The sequence below is a fragment of the Lissotriton helveticus genome, chromosome 2_1 (assembly GCF_964261635.1).
Source record: "Lissotriton helveticus chromosome 2_1, aLisHel1.1, whole genome shotgun sequence".
In the NCBI taxonomy this organism is placed as follows: domain Eukaryota; kingdom Metazoa; phylum Chordata; class Amphibia; order Caudata; family Salamandridae; genus Lissotriton; species Lissotriton helveticus.
The window spans coordinates 1,693,727,734-1,693,754,986 of NC_136059.1; the positions used below are offsets into that span (position 1 = coordinate 1,693,727,734).

Here is a 27,253-nt window from a genome sequence, read left to right on the forward strand (position 1 = left end):
TGATGGGCTTCTGTGGTCCTTGATTTACAGCCTGGATTTGGAGACCAAAACAAATTTCCCTATAGACATTTTACAGCCTGGACCAGCAACATGTGAGGTTTGTTCCTTTTCCTTTGTCAAAGCCTTGTTCCTGTCCACTGGTAAAAAGACAGGTAGCAAGGTGTCACAGATCATCTCCTGGTGATCCTGATTTTCTTACTAAACATCCTATTCAGAGAGCCTTCTGGTTCAGGTTTCAACCAGTAAAGTGAATCATAATTAATTTCCTACAATTCCGTCATATAGAGAGTAAAGAGGAATAAGGCTTTTTGTAGAAGTATTCTTTAATCTGACAGTTTAGCATTGCAGTTGACTAATGCTGTTTGCCTATTGAGTTGCTACACACATGTCCTGTGGAGCATGGCCAGCGCGATCATGCTGGTGGTTTCGGAGACCTTAGGGCCTCCTTGGCTCACACAGTTCATAAAGGACAAGCCCCTGCTTAATATGTGATCCACGCTGGCCTAGACAAACCGATTACCTGGGGTGGGCAGTTTGCACCAGCTCTGCGCTTTGCTGACGTGTGAATGGAGTCCACAGGATTTTCTATTGATGTAGAAGTTTCTCTCATAGATATGCCTTTTGACGACTCATGTCTTTTTGTGAAAAGGCAGATTCAGCACTAGAACGCTTTAAGAAGGGTAGAGCCATGGTGTGTTCTCTTGGACTTTTGCCCCTCCAAAGCAGTTTCCACACCAGTTCAGAAGGTTCAGAGGGCTGGCATGTAGACAAAGAATAGTCTTCACAACCAGTACAGCAGCCCCCTTAGTCCTTTTGCGGGCATGAGTCTAGCTGGCTGTGTACAAGCCAGCAGAGATATCAGTCCCCCAAACAATTTTAGTTCACCCCTGGTGGTGTATGACCATTGGGGGTGGAGGTGGAGCAGTGTTAGAAACTTCCTCCCAGTGTGCTGATCCATCATGTTTGACAGATGGGCCTTACAAATGTTTTTTTTCTTTGTGCCGTAAAAGGTCTGTGGCCTAATTGGGACCTTCACACTTTGAATGCCTTCTTTGGGAAGGACAAATTCAAAATGCTCACTCTGGCCTGTCCTGGACCATGGTGACTGAATGCTGTCCTTGGACCAGCAGGACACACATTTTCGTATTCTTATCTAGCAGTTCCACAGATATTACAGTTCAAGGTAGTCCAGGAGTAATTTCATTTTTATATGTTCCTTTTTGGCCTCGCCAGCAGCCTTCTGGTATTCACGAAAGTAATCGTGGTGGGTGCGGCTCATCTTCAGAGGTCGTTAATACCAGTCTTTTTCTACCTTAAGGATTTGGCTGTTGAAGGTGGGTTCACCACAGTGTGACCACCCCCAGACAACGACAAACCTCTTGACATCACCAATCCCGGGTGATAGTGCGCTCTACAAATCAGCATAACATTAAGGTTCACTATCAATTAGGCGAAGTTGCACCTGACTCCTTCGCAGACGCTTCCAATCATTGAAGCCGTCTTGGACAGAGTGCTAGGCCTTCTCTCCGCCTTGACAAGTCCATGACATTCTGGCTATGACCTCGATGTTTTTGCCCCAATCTCGGATCACGATAGAGTAGCTCTGAGCCTCTTGGGTTTCTAGCCTCCTGCAACCTCCCTGTCAGCTACACCAGGTGGCACAAGCAGGCTCTGCAATGGAATCTGGAGTACCAATAGGCCCACTATGAAGTAAATCTGATGTCATCCAGATTTCGAAGGAGACCGCTCATGACCTACATTGGTGGCTGTGCAAACTAAATTGATCCAGTGACAGGCCCCTCTCCTTTTCCCATCACCTAGAACTAATAGTGGTAACAGACACATCGCTTCTGGCTTGGGAAGGCCATCTGGGGGAGGTAGAGAACAGAGGACTTTAGTCTCCAACAGAACCTGAGCTCCACATCAATTTGTCGAAGTTGCATGCAATTTGGGTGGCTGGAAAGACTTTCCTTCCATCCATCAAGAGAAGGTTGGTGCTGGTTTTCACAAACAATACTACTGCCATGTGCTATTGCAAAAAAACCCCAAAGAAACAGAGTGGAGCAGGTCCTGGTGCCAGGAGGCTGTGCGCTTCTACAGTTAATTGGAGCGCCAGGCCATTTCCTTGGTTGTGAACCATCTGGCAGGGTTCCTGACTGTCTGAGCTGATGAGTCAAGCAGATGTAGTCTGCATCTGGAGGTGGCATGGGGCATCTTCAAACTGTAGGAAGAACACTGGGTAAACCTTTTTGCTACTGTCTAGAACAAGCTGTCTTGAAAATGTCCCAGTTTGGCTTTCCGCAATTAAGGGATGCATTACGGCTGGAATTGAATACAGGACTCCTGTACGCCTTCCTGTCTTTTCTGCCTCGGGTTCTGAAAAAGATCAATAATGACTGGGCCCAAGTCATCCTGGTGGCCCCTGAATGAGTCAGGAGAGTGGGGTACCCAGAACTGCTGGACATAAGCATCTGTTCACTGATTAGGCTATCACTTCGGGAGGGTCGTGTGTTGCGGTAACAGGACAGGGTGCTCAACCTGAATGTGTGCAATCTGCACTATTGTACATGGAGATTGAGCTATAGCACCTGACTGAGTTTTATCTTCTGCCAGAGGTGGTGGCTTTTTATTGCCTCCAAGCATCCTTCCATAGCATCTACTTTTGCCAGAGGCTGGGACAAAATTGTGGCGTGGCATGACATGCACAAAATTGACCCATTACAAGCAAAGCTGTTGGACGTTTTTGTGTTTGTTTTCTCTTTAGCCCAGCAAGGCCTTGCAGTGGGCAGTATTAAAGTTTATATGTTGGCTCTTTCAGCGTTCATTGGACCAATTGTTCTTGCTTAAATTACCTGTTGGCATGAGATTTATTACAGGTTTGACACACGTTCCCTCACAAACTGTTTGTGACACCGCAGTGGAACCATAAGTTCCTCTTTACGTTTCTCATATGTACGTCCTTTTGACCCGATGCATAGTTGCTTGCTGCAAAACCTCGTTTTTTAGGTCGAGCCTAGACGCAAGCAATGCGAAGCATTGCTTAGTCTGCGAAGACATCTATTGTCACCCGTTTCTGGGAATGGGGACACGAGAGGGTGCACGAGCGCAGATTTCACCTCGTGGGCGCGCACGGCGCTGTGCCCCTCTCGTGCCTCATATTCCCAATGCGCAAACACACACACAGCCAGCCCCCACCCCCCTGCGCACACACAGGCGCGCGCACACATACACACGCTGCCGCCCCCTCCCTCCCCCCTCCCTTGCACACACAGACTCACAGAGGTCTATGGGGTGAGAGGTCGCAGCCCTGCCCTTGCGTTCATTAAAACTTAACCAAGATGTGGTTCTTCCCTGGTCTCACCTGTGACCGCGGACCCCGCCTCAGCTGCTCCCCTCCCCGGCCGCCTGTCACCTGGGCTGCCCGTCGCAGCGCGTCTCCTCCCGGCCCCTGTCCGGTCCTGGGTTCTTATCCAGCTCCAGCATCGCCTGACTGTCGGGCATATCCAGACTCAAAGTTCATTGGCCCGCTCCAACTCCACTGACCAATCCAATCGCACGTTTTCTAGGACCGCCCCACGCGCCACAGATCATCCAATTACCTCGTAGAACCACAGTCGATGTTGGTGTGCACCATGCCCAGTATGTTTGCGTTTCACGCCTCGGTTTTAATTTGTTGTGGTTCGCACCGTTATTAGTAGTATCTCGTAGGCTGTACACAGGTGGTTAAAATGGAGTGCAGATAAGGGGGTGGGGAGGTCTTGGTGGAACCTTCTGCTGAAGTCGTTCAAAAATCCATCGCCAGGCGAAAGTCTTTTGTTGCAGCTGTTTCTAAATTTCAGGAGAGGCGACGGACTCTAAGATCGCTGCCACGTTCGACACTTCTCATACCATGGCAGGAAAGCCAGGCAATGAGGCCGTGAATACCACAACTGTTTTTTCGGGAAGGTTCCGTGTATTCGGAGTGCCAAAGTTCAGCGTTAATTTTATGGTTAATATATTTGGTAATGCCATTAAACACTTTTATTTTTAATACTATTGATAACACTTGTAATTCCACCGGGACACCATGACGCTGGCCTGTGAAGAGCCTATCGGAGGCAGCGTACGTGCCCCAGAGAGCCAATCAGCTCTCTAACAATCAGACAGGGCGTAGACATAGAAGAACGGCTGTGATTCCCCATGCCCCGACCTAGGGCAGCAGTGGAGGCTGAAGATGGTGAGTGCGGTGGGGGCACAGAGTCACAGCCGCCAGCAGTGCCCCACCGGGGGCCCGGAGTGTGGGCGGCCGCAGGCTCCGGAGCGCCCCCTCCCCCAGGCACAGGAGCTCGTGGAGAGGAGCCCCTCTGACTGACAGACCTCTCTCATGGGCCCTGTGGCACCCATAGAGCAGCAGACCCCCCTCTTTATTTTATTTTTTATTTAATGCGATTTTCTATAGCACGAACATTACCCGAATGTGTCAGAGCGCTTTACAAAAGAACCAGTAGCGTTACATAAGGACTTTGGATTGCATGAGTTACATAAGAGATACAAACTGAAAAAATTTGCAAATGTACAAGGTGAAAAGTCACTCAAAGAACAGACAGCTGTGACCCCCAAAGTTTCCAAGGCAGCCTTGAGTCAGGGCTGTCACCACTCCCAGAGATGAATATGGGCCCCTTGTTCACCTTCCAAGATTCTGCCAATATTCCAACTCCCTTCACATTATTACTTACTACATTTTCGGACGGGACACCATTTATTTCAAGTGGATGCAGTTTCTGGTGTTCTGATCATCTTGCTCCTGCTCATTCCCCCCCGTCCATCCATCCATTCGTCCATGCATCCATCCACTCACTTATCCATTCATCGTCCATCCACTCACTGATCGATCCATTCATCCATTCAACATTCCATCCACTGACTGATCCATCTATCCCCTCACTGATCCATCCATCCACTCACTGATCCCCACTGACGGATCCATTTATCCCCTCACTGATCCATCCATCCATCCACTCACGGATCCATCCATCCATCCACTCACGGATCCATCCATCCACTCACGGATCCATCCATCCATCCACTCACGGATCCATCCATCCATCCACTCACGGATCCATCCATCCATCCACTCACGGATCCATCCATCCATCCACTCACGGATCCATCCATCCATCCACTCACGGATCCATCCATCCATCCACTCACGGATCCATCCATCCACTCACGGATCCATCCATCCACTCACGGATCCATCCATCCATCCACTCACGGATCCATCCATCCACTCACGGATCCATCCATCCACTCACGGATCCATCCATCCACTCACGGATCCATCCATCCACTCACGGATCCATCCATCCACTCACGGATCCATCCATCCATCCACTCACGGATCCATCCATCCATCCACTCACGGATCCATCCATCCATCCACTCACGGATCCATCCATCCACTCACGGATCCATCCATCCACTCACGGATCCATCCATCCACTCACGGATCCATCCATCCACTCACTGATCCATCCATCCATCCATCCATCCATCCATCCATCCATCCATCCATCCATCCACTCACTGATCCATCCATTCATCCATACATACATCCACTCACGGATCCCTCCACTGAAGGCCACAGCACCACTGAAGGCCACAGCACCACTGAAGGCCACAGCACCACTGAAGGCCACAGCACCACTGAAGGCCACAGCACCACTGAAGGCCACAGCACCACTGAAGGCCACAGCACCACTCCATGCAACATCATTCCACGCCACGGCATCACTCCACGCCACGGCATCACTCCACGCCACGGCATCACTCCACGCCACGGCATCACTCCACGCCACGGCATCACTCCACGCCACGGCATCACTCCACGCCACGGCATCACTCCACGCCACGGCATCACTCCACGCCACGGCATCACTCCACGCCACGGCATCACTCCACGCCACGGCATCACTCCACGCCACGGCATCACTCCACGCCACGGCATCACTCCACGCCACGGCATCACTCAACGCCTCAGTACCACTCAACGCCCCAGTACCACAGCATCACTCAGCACCGCAGCATCACTCTGCACTACAGCATCACTCTGCACTACAGCATCACTCTGCACTACAGCATCACTCTGCACCACAGCATAACTCAATGCTACAGCATCACTCAGCACCACTCAACGCCACAGCACCACTCAACGCTACAGCATCACTTGGCACCACTTAACACCACAGCATCACTCAGCACCACTAAATGCCACAGCATCACTCTGTGCAACAATTCAATTCAACAACTGGTTCAAATATGTTCCCTCAATGTTTCAAGCTTTATTACAAATGTCACCAAAAAAATGTTAATATTTCACTTCTGTTCTTGGATTTTCGTCACAATAAAATACAATTAACATAATCTTCCCAAAAGTTATTTACAAAAGTTTAAGCTATTGCCATTATAAATTACAATAACTTTTATTTAAGTATTAATTATTTAAAAAAATAAAAGCCATTGTTATTTGTAATATCAATACATCTAAGTCATGTAAATACAATGTCACATTTGCGAAAGTTAAAACTATTGGCATTGTAAATGACAAAGCTATTAATTTCGCTATTTTCAAAACCAACACAGAAAAAAAATATTTGTCATTTACAATACCAATAGCTCAAACTTTCCTAATGCGAGACCTATTGCATTGCAAATGCTTGTCCTGTACATGTTGGTGCTGTGGACTCGGACAGCATTCTTACCAAATTTTATGACTCCTTTTCACATTGGGCAGATCACCAGCATGGCTGTGTTCTTTGCCCCCTCCGCCACCACGCCCTCCAAAAGAGGAGAAGAGTCTCCATCATCAGACCACGAAACAGCTTTTACATTGATCAAACCAGGGGACCCCATGTGGGCTATCTGCAGCTTTTTGTGGTGTTCTCTGGGCCGAAAAAAGGGAAGACTGTGCAGAAGAGGACCGTGCCGAGGTGCATAGCCCACTGGATCAAGATCTGCTATGCACTGGCTAGGAAGGGGCGCATCAACTGTCTGATGCCCCATTCCACCAGGGCTAAGGCTGCTATCACTCACGCAGTGTGCCTTTTCTTGACATCTTCTAGGCTGCGACGTGGCTAGATATGTTCAAGAAGCATGCCACTCTTGTTGGCCAGGTCTGATGAGACAAACTCTTAACCTACTCGGTCCAACTGGATGTTCTGGGCGGAGTCCACTCCACAGAGCCTGCATTGGTGCCTATTTTGAGGTGAGGAATCTACATTTAGAAGGATCCATCAAAAGAAAAAGTTTCTTAGCGTTGGTAACTCTCTTTTGAGTGGATACTCTAACCGCATATTCTTCCTCGCACTCCCACCTCCCTGTTCTATGAAGTCGTCCCTTTTTTAAAACCCAAAATATCCCAAGTCAGAGATCAGCACTCTGGTTCCTGCAATTATTCATGTTTCGTGTCTGACCGTGCAGAAGCTGAAATAAGAAATTGACATGCGCCACGCTCCATCACTTCCAATACAGTACTGCACCAGTGTGGAGCCCCGTCTGGCACTGTTGAAAAAAGTTTCTGGATCCTGCCTGGTGCTTGGGGAATATTCTAATGTGAGAAATCTGCAGTTAGAGTATCCACCAGAAAGAGCGTTAACAAAGGTAAGTACCTTGTACATTTGATTCTTCTTTTACAGTTTCAGACAATTCACTACTCTGTTTACCAGTTTTATTTCTTTTTACGTATTCACCATGTACCCACTTATCAGAGGTTTGACTTTGCAAATAGTAATTTTGCAACTGGGTCAATATATGAGTATTTGTGTATATTTTCTTATTTTGTTTACAGTTTTAAATAACCCAAACGTGGCCCAGTGTCATTAGAGCACTTTACATGGGCAGCAGATTATATTACACAGTACACAAGTTCAGATTTTTCTTTTATAATAGGAAACATGGGGATTAAGTATTAAGTTATTTGTCCAGAGTCACAGGATATTGAGCAGACTCTGGGACTTGAAGCTTATACCAAAGTAGGCAGCTCTAGCGGTTAGGCCACATTTCTCCCAGTAATGAGTGACTTAGAGGTGAGGGAATAACGCTAATTCTGACCAGAATGAATGTTGAAAGTACTTGCCTACTGCAACAATGCATAGGTTTGGCCTCGCACATCTTGGGTCTTAAGGGTTATTGCATGGATGTTGAATGTTGGGGTAATATGTGAGATTAAATCATAATCAATATTGCATCTTGTATTTGTGTTTTATGATGCTAGAGATGGAAAAGGTGTGTAATGAATTAAATACATTAAATGTGACATGAGCTAATTCCAGGGAGAAAAGTTCCAACATTCTGCTTTGCTTTTTTTTCTCAATTATTGAGATGTGTCTTTTGTTTTTTCACTCTACTAGATATGAAGGTGAATGATGTGGTGCCATGGGTCCTGGATATAATTCTGCATAAACAGATTGTCAGTACCAACCCACATGTTAGGCAAGCTGCTTGCATCTGGCTTCTATCATTTGTGAAGCGGCTTAGCAACCATAAAGAAATCAAGGTAACATGTTTGTCTTGGTAAGGTGGAATCTTTTGTTGAATGGGGTGGAAATATATTTGTTATGGATTCTTTTTCCTTAGAAATTTTTCTCCTTTAAAAACCATCCGAGGTGCTAGATTAGGATGCAGAAAACCTTACTGTAGATGTCCCTGATAAGAGATTAGTTATCCCTTTGTTGCAGTGCGAAGCAACATAAATGGCTAGAGGCAAGTTTGTACATGGGGTTTCACCCTGTTTAGTGACCGTGTTTGTGTTTGTCTTATTGATAAGGCTTAAGGAAAGCTAGGGTGATGGGCCTGGACACAACTGGCTTATGATTGGCAACATATAAGTTAACCTGATATTCGATCATGACAACTACAGCATTGAAAATTAGGCACTCCAATCAGCATTCTTATATGTAAAGGCAACAAACTACACAGGTTTTGCCTACCAATATCCTTCTGCACTTTTGTAATGCAAATTTGCTTAAAGAATCGCTGCTGTTATTATGGCCTAGTAATTGGAGTCAATGTAAATTCTTGCTATAGCATTTGGTTGTGTATCATAGTATTTAAATGTGAATTATATTGGTTGGGGGCCAGCAAGAGTGAAATCCATGAATGTACTTCTTAGCAAGGTATTATGTTGAAATTGTTACTGGCTGGCTTGATCATTTTTGGATCCCTGTGAAGCATTATTTGTAGGAATGTGTGTGCTGAAGACTTTTCCATGTCTTTTTTTCTGCTGAAAGTGCTGTTTTTCCTCTGTGGGTTTGGCATTCACTCTGAAGTTTGCATGTATCTTTGTTAATTGGCCTTGATGTCCTGATGTGCGCATTAGGGTTTGTTGTATGTAACATACCTTCTTCTGGATGTTTGATACATGGATTGTTAGGAGGATATGGAGGTACTGTTGAGGTCGCGAATGCTTAGCCACGTCTGTGGTTTGGAGTAGTGTTGTGTTTTCTCTGTATAGGTCAAAATATTAATATAACCGTGTGGGAATGATGTTCTGATGGCAAGTGTTTAGCCAAATATATGGCTTGATGCTCTGTTGTATGTATGATTTTCTGGGGTTCATGTTTTAATGTGTACTATTTTTGTAGTTGGAGGCGAAAAGTAATGAGTATGTTGAGGTGGTAAATGCTTAACTAACAGTATGTCATGGAGCTGTGCTTTCTGTGTGAGTGAATTAGGGGTTGTCTAATATTTTGTTGAAGGATGTCTAAGTATGAATATAATTTGAAATATAAGCCACGAAAAAGACCCACTACATTAGTAACCCACTGCATACCTTTGAGCTGTGTTATATATGTGGTGGTGCCAGGGGTTGTGTCTAATATGCATGACTTATTTAGGCTTATTTTATTTATTTTTTAAACATTGATATAGTGTGTGTTAGAGATGGGGTTTCTGGTTGGCTGAGGTATGCACCCCGGCCAGTGACAAAATTGAAAGCAATATATGCAAGATTGTTGGTTCCTTCTTGGAGAATAAGCAATTGTTATTAAATTGGGAACCAAAGAAGATGCTGTGCCCTGAGTTGCGCTGTAGTGTGGGTCGATGGCGTTTCGATCCTATAGATTTATGATTTTCAAAAGGACCGGGTTGCCAGTTAACGAGAGTGGTGTACGGCACGAGAACGGAGCCCTGTTCCGGCCGGGTAGATGATTAGCAGTGAGGGGATTGCAGGGTCAGGAGATCCACTGTCGTCTCCTGGGTGAGTTCCGACATGTGTACGGCGCGAGAACAGAGCCCCATTCCGGCCGGGTCGATGGTTAACAATTGGGAGGTTGCAGGGTCAGGAGATCCACTGTCGTCACCAGGTGGGGGCACCGTGAAGAGGTTTGCTGGGAACCGTCTGAGTCCGGTACTCAAGATGCGGTCTAGGGTCTGATTAGTAGACTGTGATCCGCGAAGGGTGGAGTTACGAACATACACATAGTATTAGTTTACAGCTTTAGGAAGCTGTTCCATGTCACACCGCAAAATTAGAGGCTACCTAAGGATTGATATTACAAGAGCGGTAAGTGTAGGAGTCACAGAAAATGTCAGAGCTTACACAGCAGGTGAATAATATACCAACCAAGTATACATTGATGATAATATTCCCACGTCCAAAACAGTTAACTTAACACATGCATATCTGTCCGATAGATCCATGATGATATTTTTCATTTTCAACAGCCATGCTGTTTATGATTAAAACCAGTTCCGGCTGGACTGTTCCTGTAGGAGCAGGGTCAAGACTGATTTGCATGTAGCTGGGTCCAAACTGAGGTGGCATTATGTGCATAATAACAATGGATTGTGTTGTGGCCCGAGTGATTACGAGTGGCTGAGTTTCATTCAAGCATTCCTTCCATCACTGTTTTGTATGCTTTTAGAAAGCTGGCATTTTCTTACTTTAACAGTCCGCAGTTCGAGCAGCAGCGGCAATGCTTCAGGTCAAGAGAAATGTGCCAGTTCTGATTGGCGCAACATCGCGGATGTGTGGCTTTTGCAGAAAATAATCAACAAACTCACCTCTAGGGCCCAGGACTAGATTGGCACTTCTTGGCCGGGCCGGACTCATAGTTGGTACAGTCAAGAGGCTGTAGCAAGGTTGTTGGAAGTCGTTGATGTCCCTGAGACTTCAGAACAGGAGGCAAGCCAGCAAGCTCTTGGAGTCACCTTGGTTCTGGGGATGTAGAGATGCAGGTCCAGTCCTTCTCACTCCCAGACAAGGAGTTCAGCAGGGCAGGCAGAGCAAAGCAGGAGTCCAGCAGAGTGACAGTCCTTCCTGCAGTCCTTCATCCTGGTAGAATGTCCTAGAGTCCAGAAGTGTACTGAGTTGGTGGTGTCATGGGTCCAGTACTTATGCCCAGTTGTGCCTTCGAAGTGGTGGAGACTTTAAAGAGAGGTCTTTGAAGTGCACAAAGTCCCTGCCCTGGCTCCAGACTCACTACATGGGGTTTGCAGCCTCTTATGTGAGGACACGCACAGCCCACTGAGGTGCAAGTGTCCGCTCGTCCCTCCCATTCTGCCCAGGATGAGCTATCTGGATGTTAATGGCCCATCAGGATGTGGATGGCCCATCAGGCACACCTAAGCTCCCTTTGTGTGTGGCTCTCTGGAGGGAATGTACTAAGACCAGCTGTCACCCACCCCAGATGTGAATTTAGAGACAGGCAGAGTCACAGAATAATTAAAGTAAGAAAATGCCAACTTTCTAAAAGCATACAAATCATTGATGGAAGAAATGCTTGACTTAATCTCAGCCACTGGTAATCACTCAGGCCACAACCCAATCCATTGTTATTCTGCACACAATGCCACCTCCGTTTGGACCCAGATATAGGACAATCAGTCTTGACCCTGCTCCAATAGGAACAGTCCACCCGAACTGCCAAGCTAGGTCATCCTTAAACTGGAACACAATCAAGCCAGGAACAGTTTCACCTTAGTTATGGGCTCATCAGCCGGGTACAGCTTGGTTTCAATGACAGTGTGTAAGAAACCCATGTCTGGGCATACCCGTCCCACTTAGGGCAACACAATAAGTATACTAAACAGTGATGGAAGGAATGTTTGAATTAATCTCAGTCACTAGTAATCACTTGGGGCGCATCCCAATACACCTTTACTCTGTGCACCATGCGACCTCGGGTTGGACCCAGCTATATGCAAATCAGTCTTGATCCTGGTCCAATAGGAATAGTCCAGCCCTGAACTGCCAAGCTAGGTCCTCTCTAAACCGGAACACCATCAACCCAGGACCGATTTTTCCCTAGTTATGGGCTCATCAGCCAGGTACATTTTGGTTCCAATGACCGTGTCGACAGAACCCACGTCTGGGCATACCCGTCTCACTTAGGATGACATAATAAGTACACAAAACAGTGATGGAAGGATTGCTTGAATTGGTCTCAGCAACTGGTAATCACTCAGGCCGCATCCCAATCCATCATTATTCTGCACACCATACCATCTCAGAATGGCATGGTGAGCAAAAAAGCGATGGGTTTAGGCCCAGATCTCTGTACTGGGGGTGAATGTTTGACATTGCTCAGCATTCCGTCCATCAATTGTTCTTTTTGCATTTGTCACCCCAAGAGGGATGTGTATGCCCAGACGTGGGTGCTGTGCTCGCCATGCCACTGTAGTCAAGCTAGCCTGTTGGGGTGTGATGCCCCGAAAGCGGACCATGGATGCTTGTTTTTGGTCTAGTGAGGACCTGCCTGGCATTTCAGGCTGGACTGCTCCCATGGGGAGCAAGGTCAAGACTGATTTGCATATGTCTGGGTCCAAAATGGAATGCATTGGTGAGCAAAAAAACCGATTGATTTAGGTCCAGATCTCTGTACTGGAGGTGAATGTTTGACATTGTTCAGCATTCTGTCCATCAATTGTTCTTTTTGCACTTTCTAAAAGTGGCATTTTCAGACTTGCAACTTGAAATCCAATGTTACCTTAAGTTGTGATTTTAAATTGTGAGTCGAGAGAGCCCAAACTTGAAAAATCTATCTTTTCCCAATTGAAAATTACACTTATAAAATGTATAAAGGTAATCCCAATCTTGACCTGTGTGAGAGATAGGCTTTGCAGTAGTAAAAAAACAAATACAATAGTTTTTCACTACCAGGACATGCAAAACTTAAAAGTATATGTCCTTCACTAATTCTGCAGAAGCCTTTCGGAAGACGTGGCTTCCTTTACTGAATCTCCTATCCAAAGAGTTCAATGAAATTACATGCCCTAAGTATCTTCGAATCCTACGTCTCACCAATACCACTGACGACTCTCGGTGAACCGCCAGACGGCCACACGGATCTTCCCTGGCGCATTGATGATTCCACTGACATTTCAGGGCACACTGGTCGGGAGGGGGTCTGGGGGAGGGGGCGGGGAGTTTCTGGTTGTTGTCGTTCTTTTCATGTCATTTGACTGCTTAACAGTTTTGCCGCACTTACGATGTCACATTGCTCTTCTGCCATACCTATATTGCTTATTCCTTCATGATAGGGAAGACATGCTTGTCTGTCCCGCCCGCTATGTATGCCACTTGCCTGCACCTAAGATAGAGATGTCTCATTATCTGCTTGTTGACATATTCAATAAAAATACATTTGAAACTAAAAGTATATGTCCTGTTTTTTTTAAATACATTGCACCCTGCCTTAGGGCTGTGTAGGGCCTCCCTTATGGGTAACTTATATGTATTAAAAATGGAAGGTTTGGGCCCGGCAAGGGGGTTAACTTGCGAGGCTGACCTAGCAGTTTAAAGCTGCACACACAGGCTCCTTCATGGCAGGCCTGAGACATGTTTAAAGGGCTACTGAAGTGAGTGGCACAATCGGTGCTGCCGGCCGACCAGTAGCAGTTCACTTACAGGCCCTGGGCACATGTCATCTGAAAGAGAGACGTTAGTATTAGATTCCTTACCTTAGAATATCCCCAGGCGTCAGACTGGATCCGGAAACTTTTGCGTAGCAGTACCCTTGCGCGTCGGTAGGCGTCGTCTGCGGCTCCGAGTCCGTCGTGGGCGCCGTGATGACGTCGTCGGAGTACTTAGACGCCGCCTCCGCGTGCTAACGTCAATTGTTAGACATTATTCTTCTTTTTTCCGCGCCAGCAAGCGCAGATCTGGAAAAAGCAGTAACCCTTAGTCAATTTTTGACTAACTTTTTGGATCATTTTGATCATTTCTCAAAGTCTTACGACTCCGATCGGTGCCGAAGGGATGCCTGGCTTTAAGCACTGCTAGGATTGCGACTGCACAATGTCGGTCACGGACCCTCACCACCTGTGTCTAGGCGTCGACCACGACGACAAGGCCTGCTCCGACTGCCGGGCCCTCTCTTCGAAAGCCAGGCAGGAGCGGTCCCGCAGGCGACTCGAACTCCGGCAGTCGGTCCCGCGCCGCGAGAGGTCTCGGTCCCACGGGAGGTCGAGGGACAGGTCGCGGGCTCGGATCTGTAGGAGAGTAGGGTCTGCTATCCTATGGTCACCCCAAATTTTTGCTTTTTGCTTCACTGGTTTATGACTTAATGTGGCTGTGGGCCTGCTAATCAGACCCACAGCCTGCTGTTCTCTCTCTAAATTGTAACCCATGTACTTTAGGTGCATAACGAAATTGGAACTGGTTCACCTTATTGGCCCCTGTAACAGTGTACCCAGGTACCCAGGGCATAGGTGCTTCCAAGGCCTACCAGGGGCTGCAGCATGTATTGTGCCACCCCTGGCCTGGCCTCCATATTTGACACAACTGGCTGATCACTCAGCTGGGGTAAGTCGGTGTAACCACCCCTTACTTAGGTGTAGTATGCCTATACCTAACCTAAAATGGACACATATGTTCCTATCAGCCACTCCTATGGAAGGCCTCATCAATCCTGGAGGCAGAGTGCTTGGAAATATGTGAGATGGTGCTCTGGCATGAGCTGAGCCTGTCTGCAGCTTTCGGAACCATGTCCTTTAGCTGTTCCATGATATTGCCATACCATATACTCTTAAGTGCATTATAATCCTCGCGGTTAAATGCTATCTTAGGTTTGGCTTTATCAAAACATGTCGAGTAAGGTGTCATACGAATTGGAATACTACCCCCTCGCCAGGTCTGGCGACGGGGGTAGCATTTCACCCTTCTAGAGGGACACGACATGTACCTAGCCTGAACCCCGGTTAAAGTTAAACAGAGCCTTAGCATCACAAAATGGATGCTGCCACCACAGACACAAGTCTGACCTCCTGCTGCTGGGAGTCCTTCCAGCGAGGGCAGCTTGGACAAAGGGTTTCCTGCCTGGGGAGGTGCTAGCACCACTCCAGACAGGATTTTGTGTATTGGGTAGGACAGGGCTGAATAGAATCAGACATGCCTGGGGCACACAAGGTGTCCCTGTGCATAGGCCAGTTCAAACCGGTGCTGGGGCTTTCCAGCCCCAGTCCTGGCGCGAAACTGGACAAAGGAAAGGGGGTGTAACCACCCCCCTTCCTGGTTCCACCCAGAGGAGGGACCTAGTAGGTGATCCGGCCCCCTAGATTCGAATAAGAGTGGGAGCTGTGTCCTGAGACTGCAGATCATCCTGAATCAACTTGAAATACAGAAGAAGACTGGACTTCGACATTCTGCTGCTCAGAAGACGGAAGAGAATCTCCCTTGTGGCCAAGGAGTGACCACCCTGTGAACACAGGCACCAACCAGCAACTCGACGTCTGCTTTGCCGCCTCCCGCCGGAGCCCGAGCCCAGAGCCTGACAAGACCCAGACTCCCAGACTTCTCACAGCCGATCCACAGTCCCTGCAAAGAAGGGACCCGCGGAGGCACCGAGAGACGTGGGACCGGCCCTTTCGGAAGACCCCCGAAACGCTGACTGCGCAGCATCAGAGGCACCCTCGACGCTGTGCTTTGGGGTTTGAGAAGCCCCAACCTCGAGCAGCCCTTGCACCGAAGATCAGCCCCCCAGCATCTCCACGATCTGCGTGGGGCCCTTTTGCATTGTGCCACTCGACGCGCCTTCCCGTCCACTTGCCACGTGGCTAGTGGCCATCTTGGCGACGAAACCTACAACTTTCACTGCGGGTCTGGTTGCTCCAGACTTGCCCTTGCTCCTGTAAAAAGGAGCCCCTGCTCTGACCTTGCTGGTCCGAGTAACAAGCCTTTTTCGATTCCTGCGTGGCTTGCTTTAGCCAAGGCCTGTTTGCTTCAATCAAGTTGCCGACACCGCCAACAGCGAGAAGCCTGCGTGGGACAGCTCGTGACCGACTCCTGGACGTCTTCGACCCCCTCGTGTCCACGTGGCTGCAGAGAGAAGCTACACCTCGACGCCTGTTTGCACCCGACATCGCCTGGTTCCACTCTGGTTCCACGGTAGTCACTGGCTAGTGACTTTGAACATTGTCCCCTCTGCTTTCAGGTCTTCACCTCTTCAGATCCACCCTTGGATCCACCGGATCTCTTCACATCGAGCCGCCTGCAGCATCTTCAGCTCCAAGCACCATCGACCTGCGTGACGAAACACGACACTACTTCGACCCTATGCACCCGCTTCCTGTGGGTGAGGTAACTCAGCTCCGCCGGTGTTCCCACACTGGTACACACCTCTAGTGTCTGTGTCTGAAGTTTCATCCTTCTAGGTCACTCGGAAGTTTCCTTTCTAACTAACTTTGTACTTTTTGCGCACCATAGACTTTGCATTGGTGAGTGCGTGCACTTTAAACACTGCACCCGAGTCCCGCGGGCCTTTCCCGACTTCTTCACTGTTAGTCCCGAACAGCTCCAGCGATTCCCCAGGCCCTAGGCCTATTTCCTGTCCAAGTGGCATCTCTTATACCACTTTCTTAGTATATGGTTTAGGTGGCCCCTAGGGCTCATCCATATTGTGCAACTTTTGTGTATTTTAACTGTGTTTTGTTTTAACGCATTTGCTTCTGTGCTCATAAAGAGTATCAGGGATATTTGTAGTAATAAATCCATATATATTTTCAATATATATCTGTGTGGTGTCCTTTCATTTGGTATTCAAGGGATTGTGTATGGTAAAACAGCTTGCTTCACATGCCTTTACAGAGTTTAGCCTAAGACTGCTTAGTCCATGCTACCCCTAGGATAGCTTGTCTCTAAGGTTGACTTTACAACCTGCACCATAAGGGTTGCTTGGCATGGTACAAGGTGATCACTAGAACTAGTGAGCATCATATACCAGGCCAACTTCTCACAGGATCCACCACAGTTCCGAGAGTAGGCAGCACTCCTCCGGGTCGAAGTCGTCGTCAGGTAAGAAGCACAAGAAGCCCAAGAGGCGTCATCGCTCTTCGGACTCCCCCCGACGCTCGCGCGATGCGGCCGGGGGTTCGGGTGACACCACCCAGGCGGCTCCGTCGGAGTCGCGGGCGCCGCGTCCAGCTCCACACCCTCCGGTCCCTGGGCAAGACGTGACGCCGGAGGAGATCGAGCGCTTGCTCATGGCCATGAGGAAACTCTCTCCTCAGACGGGCTCCGCAGCGCCTTCTGGCCCAGCGGACCCGTCTGGGGCCTCTAGCGGGTCGGGGGCTTCTACCCCGATGCCGTCGGGTGCTTCGGCACCGCAGGGCTCCACAATCTCGACGTCGCCGGTGCCTTCCGGCCTGGCGCCGCAGGGTCCAGCGGTCCCGGCGCTGCCGGCGCCTTCGGGCCCGGCGCCGCGGGACCCCGCTAGACCTTCGTCGGGATCTGGGTCGTCGCAGGTGGACCTTACGACCTCCCCGGCGTCGGATCATCCGGTATCGCCTCCGGCGCCGTCCTCGGGCGGCACCGTCCCTGATGCCCCCTTCGTTCCTGTTCCGACGTCGGGACGGCCCGATGGGCGCCGCTCCAGACGTCTTTTGGGGAGTTTCACTTCTATGAACAGGCCCCATTGATTGAGAACCCTGAGTATCAGGAGATGGGTGATGAAGGGGATTGGGATGAGTCTGAGGACCCTCTGATCCAAGAGTGTCAGTCTCATGAGGACTGGGCAGGAGACCTTGGGGAGGCCAGTGGCCTGGACACCTCTCCAGACACTGGTTTTGTCTCCCCTCCTACCGTGGCTTCGGAGGAGGGGGCAACCTACAGTGTGGTGTTGATGAGGGCTGCCAAGGCCTTGGGCCTTGAGCTCCTCGTCGCGGCCGTGAGGACTAATCTCCTCACTGAGGTCCTTAAACCGCAGTCAAGCTCGGCCGAGCCTCTGCTGCCCTTTAATGAGGCCTTGACCGACGTTCTTCTGGGCACCTGGTCCAAGCCCGCTACGGGTTCGCCCGTAGATAGGAACGTGGCCAGACGCCACCGCCCAGCCCCGGGTGACCCATGTTTCCTGTCCACCCATCCCACCCCCGAGAGCCTGGTCATCCAGGCCTCCAATTCCCAGACCGCTTTCCCGTCGGCGCCACCGGACAGGGAATCCAAGAGGTACGAGCAGTACGGCAAAAAGATCTTCTCGTCCCTTAGTCTGGGACTGCTGTCTTCCAATACCTCATGCCTCTTGGGCCGCTACACCCACTCTCTGTGGGATACGTTTGCGGATGTGCTGCCAGAGTGTCCGTTGGAGGTACGGGCCAAACTCGGCCAAGCCCTTGTGGAGGCCCGGGATGCAGCCAAATATTCTATCCGGTGTGGGCTGGATACCACCGACTCACTAGGTAGAGCGATGGCGATGGCAACGACGGTGGCGGTCAGACGCCACGCCTGGTTGAGGTCTGCCAACTTTTCGGCCGATGTCCAAAACACACTGATGTTTGATGGCCGTCGCCTCTTTGGCGACAAGACAGACCATGCGCTTGAGCGCTTTAAGGACTCCAGGGCTACGGCCAAGTCCTTGGGCCTCTCGGCCCCGCGCCAGCAATCGGCTGCCTTTCACTCCTTTCGTGGCCATGGAAGGGGTGTACCCATACGTGCTGCCAGCCACGCTCCGCAGGGTAATACCCAACGCGGTGGCGGCCGTGGGAACCGCCGTCCCGGCGGTCGGGGACAACGGCGAGGTCAGTCCACACCTTACCCCGCAGCATCCGCCTCTAAACCCTCCTAGTCCATGCTTTCAATGCTGACACTAGCTCAGGTCCTTGCTGCCCTGGACCCAGGAGACTGGATGGTAGCGTTGGACTTGCAGGACGCTTATTTCCACATCCCCGTCCTGCCGGCCCACCTCCGCTACCTGCGGTTCACGGTTGGCCACAAGCACTTTCAGTTTACCGTGCTCCCCTTCGGCCTTACCAGCGCCCCACGGGTGTTCACAAAGGTGATGGCGGTGGTCGCAGCTCATCTGTGCAGGTTAAGGGTTTCAGTCTTCCCCTACCTCGACGACTGGTTGTTGAAGGCGGGCTCGCCCCAGACAGTCGTCAGCCACCTCCAGACTACGGCAGATCTCCTGCACCGGCTGGGGTTCTCCATCAATGTGCCGAAGTCACACCTGTGCCCCTCTCAGAAGCTCCTTTTCATCGGAGCGGTTCTCGACTCGGCGCGGTTTCGTGTTTATCCACCCGAACAGCGGGTCCGGGATATTCAGGCTCCGATTCCCATCTTTCAGCCGTTATCCCGGGTCTCGGTCAGGTTGACGCTGCGGCTTCTGGGGCTGATGGCCTCCTGCATCCTACTGGTGCATCACGCCAGGTGGCGGATGCGGGCTCTGCAGTGGGACCTGAAGTTTCAGTGGGCCCAGCATCAGGGCAACCTGTCCGACCACGTCCTGATCTCGGAGGGCACTGCGAGACAGCTGCAGTGTTGGCTCACGGACCGCGATTGGGTCAGCGGCAGATCCCTCTCCCTTCCCCAACCGGAGCACGTAGTTTAGACGGACGCGTCCCTCCAGAGCTGGGGTGGCCACATGGGAGAGGCGGAGATCAGAGGCCTCTGGTCTCCGGCGGAGGCCCGGCTCCACATCAACCTGTTGGAGTTACGGGCGATTCGTCTAGCACTGAAGGCATTCCTCCCCTCTGTCCGGGGGAGTGTAGTGCAGGTGTTCACGGACAACACCACCACCATGTGGTACTGCAGCAAACAGGGCGGGGTGGGGTCGTGGACCCTTTGCCAGGAGGCTCTGCGCCTCTGGCAATGGCTGGAACGCCAGGGCGTGACCCTGGTGGCTCAACATCTGTCAGGTTCTCTGAACGGACGAGCTCAGCCGTCGGTGCATGATGGATCACGAATGGCGTCTGAACTCGGACGTGGCGCAAGGCCTCTTTCAGCGATGGGGAGAGCCTTGGTTAGATCTATTCGCCACCGAAGAGAACACGCAATGTTATCAGTTCTGCGCGTTGGAATTTCCAAGGCGGCACTCGCTCGGCGACGCTTTTCGTCGCGTGTGGAGTTGCGGTCTGTTGTACGCCTTCCTGCCTATACCACTTCTGCCCAGAGTGCTGAAGAAGATCAAGCGCAACCGGGCCCAAGTCATCCTTGTGGCTCCGGACTGGGCACGAAGGTACTGGTATCCAGAGCTACTCAGTATGTCAGTCGATCCCCCGGTTCGTCTGCCTCTTCAGGAGGACCTTCTGTCGCAGCAACAGGGGACGGTCCTCCACCCAAACCTGTCCAGTCTCCACCTCCATGCTTGGAGATTGAGCGGCGACAGTTGAGGCCATTTGACTTGCCTCCTGAAGTCTGTAACGTCATTCTGGCAGCCAGGCGTCCCTCCACAAAGTCGGTATACGCCTGCAGGTGGAACAGATTTGTGGCATGGTGCACAGCAAAGGCTGTGGATCCTCTTGCTGCCCCTCTCTCTGAGGTTCTTCTCTTCCTTCTTTCTCTTGCCCAGCAGGGCTCTGCTCTGGGCACTATCAAGGGCTACCTTTCTGCCCTTTCAGCCTTTCTGAGGCTGCCTGATCAACCTTCTTTTTTCAAGTCCCCTATTGTAAATAGATTTCTTAAGGGCATCACACACACGTTTCCTCCTGTTCCGTTTGTGATGCCTCAGTGGGACTTGAACCTGGTTCTTACATTTCTGATGTGCGCTCCCTTTGAGCCACTTCACAACTGTCCTCTCCGCCTTCTAACTCTGAAGACTGCTTTCCTGGTTGCCATCACCTCTGCCAGGAGAGTGAGTGAGCTCCAGGCCCTTCCTTGTACTCCACCTTTCCTTTCTGTCCATCCGGACAAAGTGGTGTTGCATACTAAGCCATCTTTCCTGCCCAAGATTGTCACGGCCTTCCACATCGGGCAGTCTATCACCTTGCCAACCTTCTTCCCGCCACCGCATCCCTCTAAAGAGGAAGAGCGGCTCCACCGTCTGGACCCAAAACGTGCACTCTCATTTTACTTGGATCGCACACGCCAGTTCCGGGTGGATGACCAACTCTTTGTTGGTTACGTGGGCGCTAAGAAGGGGAAAGCAGTGCACAAGAGGACCATCTCCCGGTGGATCATCTTGTGTATCCAGGCATGCTACTCCTTGGCTAGAAAGGAGCCCCCTGTTGGATTACGGGCTCATTCCACCCGAGCCACGGCGACTACAACTGCCCTGGGCCGGGGGGTGCCCTTACAGGACATCTGTCAGGCGGCTACGTAGGCATCACTGCACACGTTTGCAAGACACTACTGCCTGGACAGCCAAGTCCGGAGGGATGGCTTCTTTGGCCGTTCTGTCCTCCAGGACTTTCTGGTGTGATTATTGGTTCGCAGACCCACCATCGGGGTTGGTATTGCTGGGGTATCTATTCTAAGGTAAGGAATCTAATACTAACGTGTCTCTTTCAGATGCACAAGTTACTACTTGTGTAACGATATATCTGTAAGAGACATTAGTTAGTATTAGATTCCTTACCGACCCACCCATCCTCCCCGTTCTGCGAACCGATATCTAGGGTTAGGGTTACCCCCTTTCAGGGCCCTAGTTTCAATGGCACCAGTGTTGGTTTTTAACATGGCTCTGCGTTTCTGGCGCGGAAAAGATGTGTCTAAGAACTGACGTCAGCACACGGAGGCCGCATCTAAGTACTCCGACGACGTCATCACAGCGCCCACGACGCCGACGACGGACGCGGAGCCGCAGACGACGCCTACCGACGCGCAAGGGTACTGCTACGCAAAAGTTTCCGGATCCAGTCTGACGCCTGGGGATATTCTAAGGTAAGGAATCTAATACTAACTAATGTCTCTTACAGATATATCGTTACACAAGTAGTAACTTGTGCAATATGAATAAGCCAATTTTAGCATGTTTAAGGGAAAGAGCGCATGCACTTTAGCACTGGTCAGCAGTGGTAAAGTGCCCAAAATCCTAAGTCCAGCACAAATGAAGTGAGTTAAACAGGAGGTCGGAAGGCAAAAAGTCAAGGAAAACCATTCCAAGCATGTTTGATCTAACACTTTTTCAAACCAATGGCCTTCTCTAGACCCATTTTACTATTGGTCCCGGGAACTGTGGAGCCAGCTAAATAAAAAAAAAATCCTGGCTCCAGCTACCATCAAATGGGCTACTCCAGGGCTTCTAAAAAAAAAAAAAAAATACAGACCTTCAACACAGGATCCAGTTTATTTTTAGGCAAGACCCTAAGCCGGACTTGGAATAATCATGTCTGTAAGAAAGAGACACACCTATGCTTACGACAGAGCACTTTGGGAATTGCTCACTGCCCTTGCAAGACACCCTGCCAAACAACAGGATACCAGGACTTTTTGGAAAGTCTAGTTTGTACCCTAGGAGAAAACAAAGTTTTCTGTGAAACCTTCCTCTTCCAAGGTTACCCCTTGGTGGCATGCTTCATCTTAGGGTCCTTTCCATTCCGCTGCGGAATGGGGCATGCTGCGACCTACGATTCACGTAGGAGCACTTTTGTTGACTGAGAACTGGCTCCTGCTGATCCTAATTTTCTTACTAAATAATCTACTCCTGAGAGCTTTGTGATTCACGCTTCAGCCAGTGAATTCCACTTCATTCCCCTCGGTTCTCTGGATATGAAGTCCAAGAGGATTGAAGGTTTTGGTAAGAGTATGTTTTCCTCTGCCTGTCTAGTATTGCTGTTGGTTAATGCAATCTGTCTATTGGTTCACTACATGCATGCCCTGTGGAATATGCCCTTGAAGTCTTGCTACAGTCCCTCAAGCCCGTTAGGCCTTTCTGGCTCATACAATTCATGATGGACAAGATGGGGCAATCTGTATGATTCGTGCTGATGCTACTAATAGTCTTTGTAGATTTGTGCTTCACCAACCAACCTGCTTGGGTGCGCTTCAGTGAGCAGATGAGTTTGGTAGGTGGCACCTAATGTATTACAAGTGACATATCCCATGGTGATGCAGGATGTTCCAACAGTGGGGAGAATCATGGCAAGAGCTGTATACCACTGTTGAAATCGTGCAATGTTGAATGTTTTACACGTTGGCGTTTCTGCAAGTACACTCATTAGGAGATGTATTCTGGCTGAAAAGGAACATGGAACTCTGTGCACTTTCACACTCCTGCCTCTCCAGCCTATGGTTCTGAAAAAGATCAAGAACGACTAGCCCCAAATCTTCCTAGTGGGTCTGGGTTGGGCCAAGAGAGAGTGGCACCTGGAACGTCAGGGAATTAATAATAGGCTACCACCTTTGGAGGGTCTTCTGTTGCAGTAACAGGCCAGAGTCTTCCAACCAAATCTGCATAATCTACATGAGCTGTGGCAACTGACTGAGTTTTGATCTGCCAACTGAAGTGGTGGATGTCAACATTGTGGCCAGTCACCCTTCCACAATATTCATTTTTGCCGAACGCTGGAACAAACTTCTGACTTGATGTGGTGCTCGTAAGATTGTCCCCTTAAAAAAGAGCTGTTGGACATCCTTGTGTTTGTTTTATCTTTTGCCTTGCAGTGGACCTGAAGCCATGATTCCCTTTCACACTTGGCAATCCATCACTCTGCCTGTGTTCTTTGCTCTCCCTCATCTCTTGAAAGAGGAGGAAATGCTTCTTTGCATTAAACCCAAAAAAGCTTTTAGCTTTTTCATTGATTGTACCAAGAGACAACGTGTGGAAGATTAAGTTTTTTTTGCGGCTCTCCCAGGCAAAGCGATGGAAGGCAGTGCTGAAGAGGACCCTGTCGAGGTGAATAGTCCTCTGCATCAAGATTTGCAGCACACTGGCCAAGAAGCTGCCGCTGAAAGAGATGATGGCCCATCCCACCAGGGTTAAGGCTGCTACCACAGCCTTGGCTTGCGGAGTACCTGTCCTAGACACCTACCAGGGTGCAACGTGTGTCCGTGGACAAGTCCACAAAGCTCGTCTGGTGGTAAGGCCTCGTTGCCTGATTGGTGCTGTAGGACATTTTGGTGTGAATCTAATCCACAGACCCTCCAACTTTGATATCTATTCTAAGGTTGGGAATTTGCAGTTAGAATTATCCATCAGAAGAACAAGTTACTTACCTTTGGTAACATGCTTTCTGGTGGATACTCGAACCGCAGATTCCTCAGTGATACATCAAAGAAACCCCTCCCAATCTGAACTTCTCCACATGACCACAATGTGTAATTCTTAGGCAACTTGAGCTCACTGACCTTCATTTCCCTTGTTTACCCCAATAGTGAGCATATACTAAATGCTATATCAATGACTGGGTACTTGCATTTTACAACTAGATGAACCCTGCAAGGTCTTGTCAGAGCCAAGCTGTTATGGGCCCAATTCTCAAGATTATTTACATGTGTAAGGTTGATTTTGCACTCATAAAAGGATTTTCGAACATGAAGATTTTCATTTGAGTAAATCTACTCACTGGGCTGGATGGAGGAAGGAAGCAGTAGTTATAGGGCTGGACAACTCTTTTGAGTTTGTACACTCCCACATATATATGGGTATTCACCAGTTCCTGTTCAACTGGTTCCCACCAGATTGGCGATTTACTTACAAGAGCAGGATTAAAATTATTCCTGGACTGGTAAGGGACACCCCATCAAACAAACAAAAAAAATGGAGGAGGGCAGAGGCCCGGAAATTCTTTTCTTCGTGGGAGAAAATATTTTCACCCTAGAGAGAAAAGAAAAAAATACACTTTTACAAGTGAATTTGCACTGCTCAGCAGATTGTATATTTGCTTGTTAACAAATGGAATTCAAAAATGTTTGCGAGGCGTATGCCTGGCTGGAACTGAAAATAGGCCTGGGCACCAACATAAAAGTGGATCCTTTAGCGAATCAGATAGCTAAACAAATGGCCCACATATGCAAATCGAGGCAGTTTTGAACTTTTGAAGATATGCTGTATAAATGCTTTGCGAGGTATGGGAGACTACATGTGTTTGTGCTTGCTGCAGGCAATGTTTGTGGTAATATCGGGAAAATCGACAGTAAATGTTGGCCCACCAGACCATAAAACAGGCCTACAAATATAAAAAAGAAAAACACACCATCTGGCCTGACATTCTAGCCCTTCGACAATACCAGGTTGCACTATGCAGTCTTGTGATTGATCTGTACACTGTGGTTCGGTGCTCAGACAGGGACTTGGGGCCTGGGCATGTTCTCCATGCAGGCTGTAATGCAGCCTGGCTATAGAACATGCAAGGTGCGCATGACTGTTTGTCTGGCCCAGGAGAGTCGGCCAAGCAGTCATGGGCAGTTTGGAGTGGGCACACCACTACTTGCCTGCCCCTCTGTCCTCTCAGCAGCCCCGCCCGCAAAGCTGACGGCAGCAGGAAAAAATAAAATTATAATAACCTTGAGTTATTCTCATTTTATTTTTCCTTTTCTTTCACTGCTGCAAAGCAGTGGGGCGATGCTCCTCCGCCTTAGCGGAGGAGTCGCCACCGATTCCACGTCTCTACTAGTGTTTGGAGACCTTCCTTAGACTGCCCCTTATTCTGAGCCTTCTTAAACACCTTGTTAGCCTTCTTTTGTCTGAGGCTGGAACCCGAACAGTTAGAGGATCTCCGGGTTCTCGTTTCTATCAAATATTCAGCCAGATCTAGACTTGTAAAACATGTGCTAAGGTCTAGATCCCTCAGAAAATATCTTATCTTATTGAAGGACCCGTGCAGCATGGTTTTGAAATGCCTAATAGAGGACTCAACTTCGGGCCAGTCCTTCCAGGCGTCTAAATTAAGGAAGTCCACGATCTTCCGATACCCATTACTTTCCCATCTAGAGACTATGCCCTTATCTAGTAGGGGTCGATCCCCACTACAAATGTCTGCCAAGTAGGTAGCTCCACTAATAATGGGGATATCGTCATGTTTAAACAGTTAATTTTGAGAGCTATCAGTCTCATGAGTTACTTGTTGGAGAAACCGGAGTTATTAATTTTCAGGCCTACTTCTGTAAACTTTTCTCATTTTCTACATAAGTCGAAAATCTGCACACATGTTAGATCATAGACCTGCTGGTGCACTTTTGTGAGACTTTCTTTAACAATGGAGCTTATAATTTATTTGTTCACATCTTGAACTTGATGATTTTGCAATGATTCTCCATTACTAATAGTTTAATAGTATTAACATGCATCAAACATGTTTTACATAAATGATGCCATTGAAAAGAGGCATTTGAAATTGCCTTTAACATTTGTAGGATTATTCAGCAAAACCAGCTGTAATCTTTGTCCGTTTTTTGAAGTTGTAAACATTCTTAAGTGTGTATATGCATTTAATGGAGGAGCATTTGGCTGCAAATAGTTATATTTTATAAACGTGTACATGTTGTTTTTTTATAAAATCACTGTCATTAATCAATCTGTGCTTACAAATCACTGTATTTACTAGTAGTGCTCGACCATACCGTAAAGGCTTTGCATTCGTGGCTCATGGATGTAATTTTGAACCGCTTTAGAGGCAGCAGATAATCCTGCTTCTCTCAACCATTTTGAGACCCTGCAAACAGGCAGCTATATGTTTTGTGCTGCATGTAGCTCAGTCAACTTCTCCAGTGAACAAAATAAACATGAAGTCTTGTTGTCTTTGACCTTAAACAAAATGTCCTTTTTGGCAGCCACTAGGAATTACGTACCCCTGCCTACCAGAAAATGTTGGTCAGCCTATCCTTTTAGTCCTCTTTTGCTCAATTTGTTTTTAGTGCCCAAAAACTGAATTTTACTGTAAATGTCAAAGCTAAAAATTGGAATTGAGTTCTAAAGTATCTTCGTCCACGGTTTGTCTGTAGTTCAAAATCAGACCAACAGTATCTATTGTTGATGCCCCAGGATTAATGGTGTGTGGTACTTTGTGGGATCGCTCAATTTAAAACGATTGATGCAGAAATATTTTTGAGACAGCTAAAGCGTGTTTGTCTAAATTTATTCTTAAAGCCAAACTCTTATTGTGTCCACACTGCTGCTGTTCTTTTGTC

General features: G+C 48.8%; 1 protein-coding gene across 2 annotated transcripts in view; it reads left to right on the forward strand.

Moving 5' to 3' along the window:
- ECPAS (Ecm29 proteasome adaptor and scaffold) overlaps window positions 1-27,253 on the forward strand; it is a 709,962-nt gene that overhangs the window by 408,757 nt on the left and 273,952 nt on the right. For both annotated transcript variants that reach the window (XM_078676653.1, XM_078676652.1), the window contains exon 25: window positions 8,388-8,533. In XM_078676653.1, the coding sequence (XP_078532779.1) occupies window positions 8,388-8,533 (146 nt within the window). The remainder of the gene's footprint in view (window positions 1-8,387; window positions 8,534-27,253) is intronic.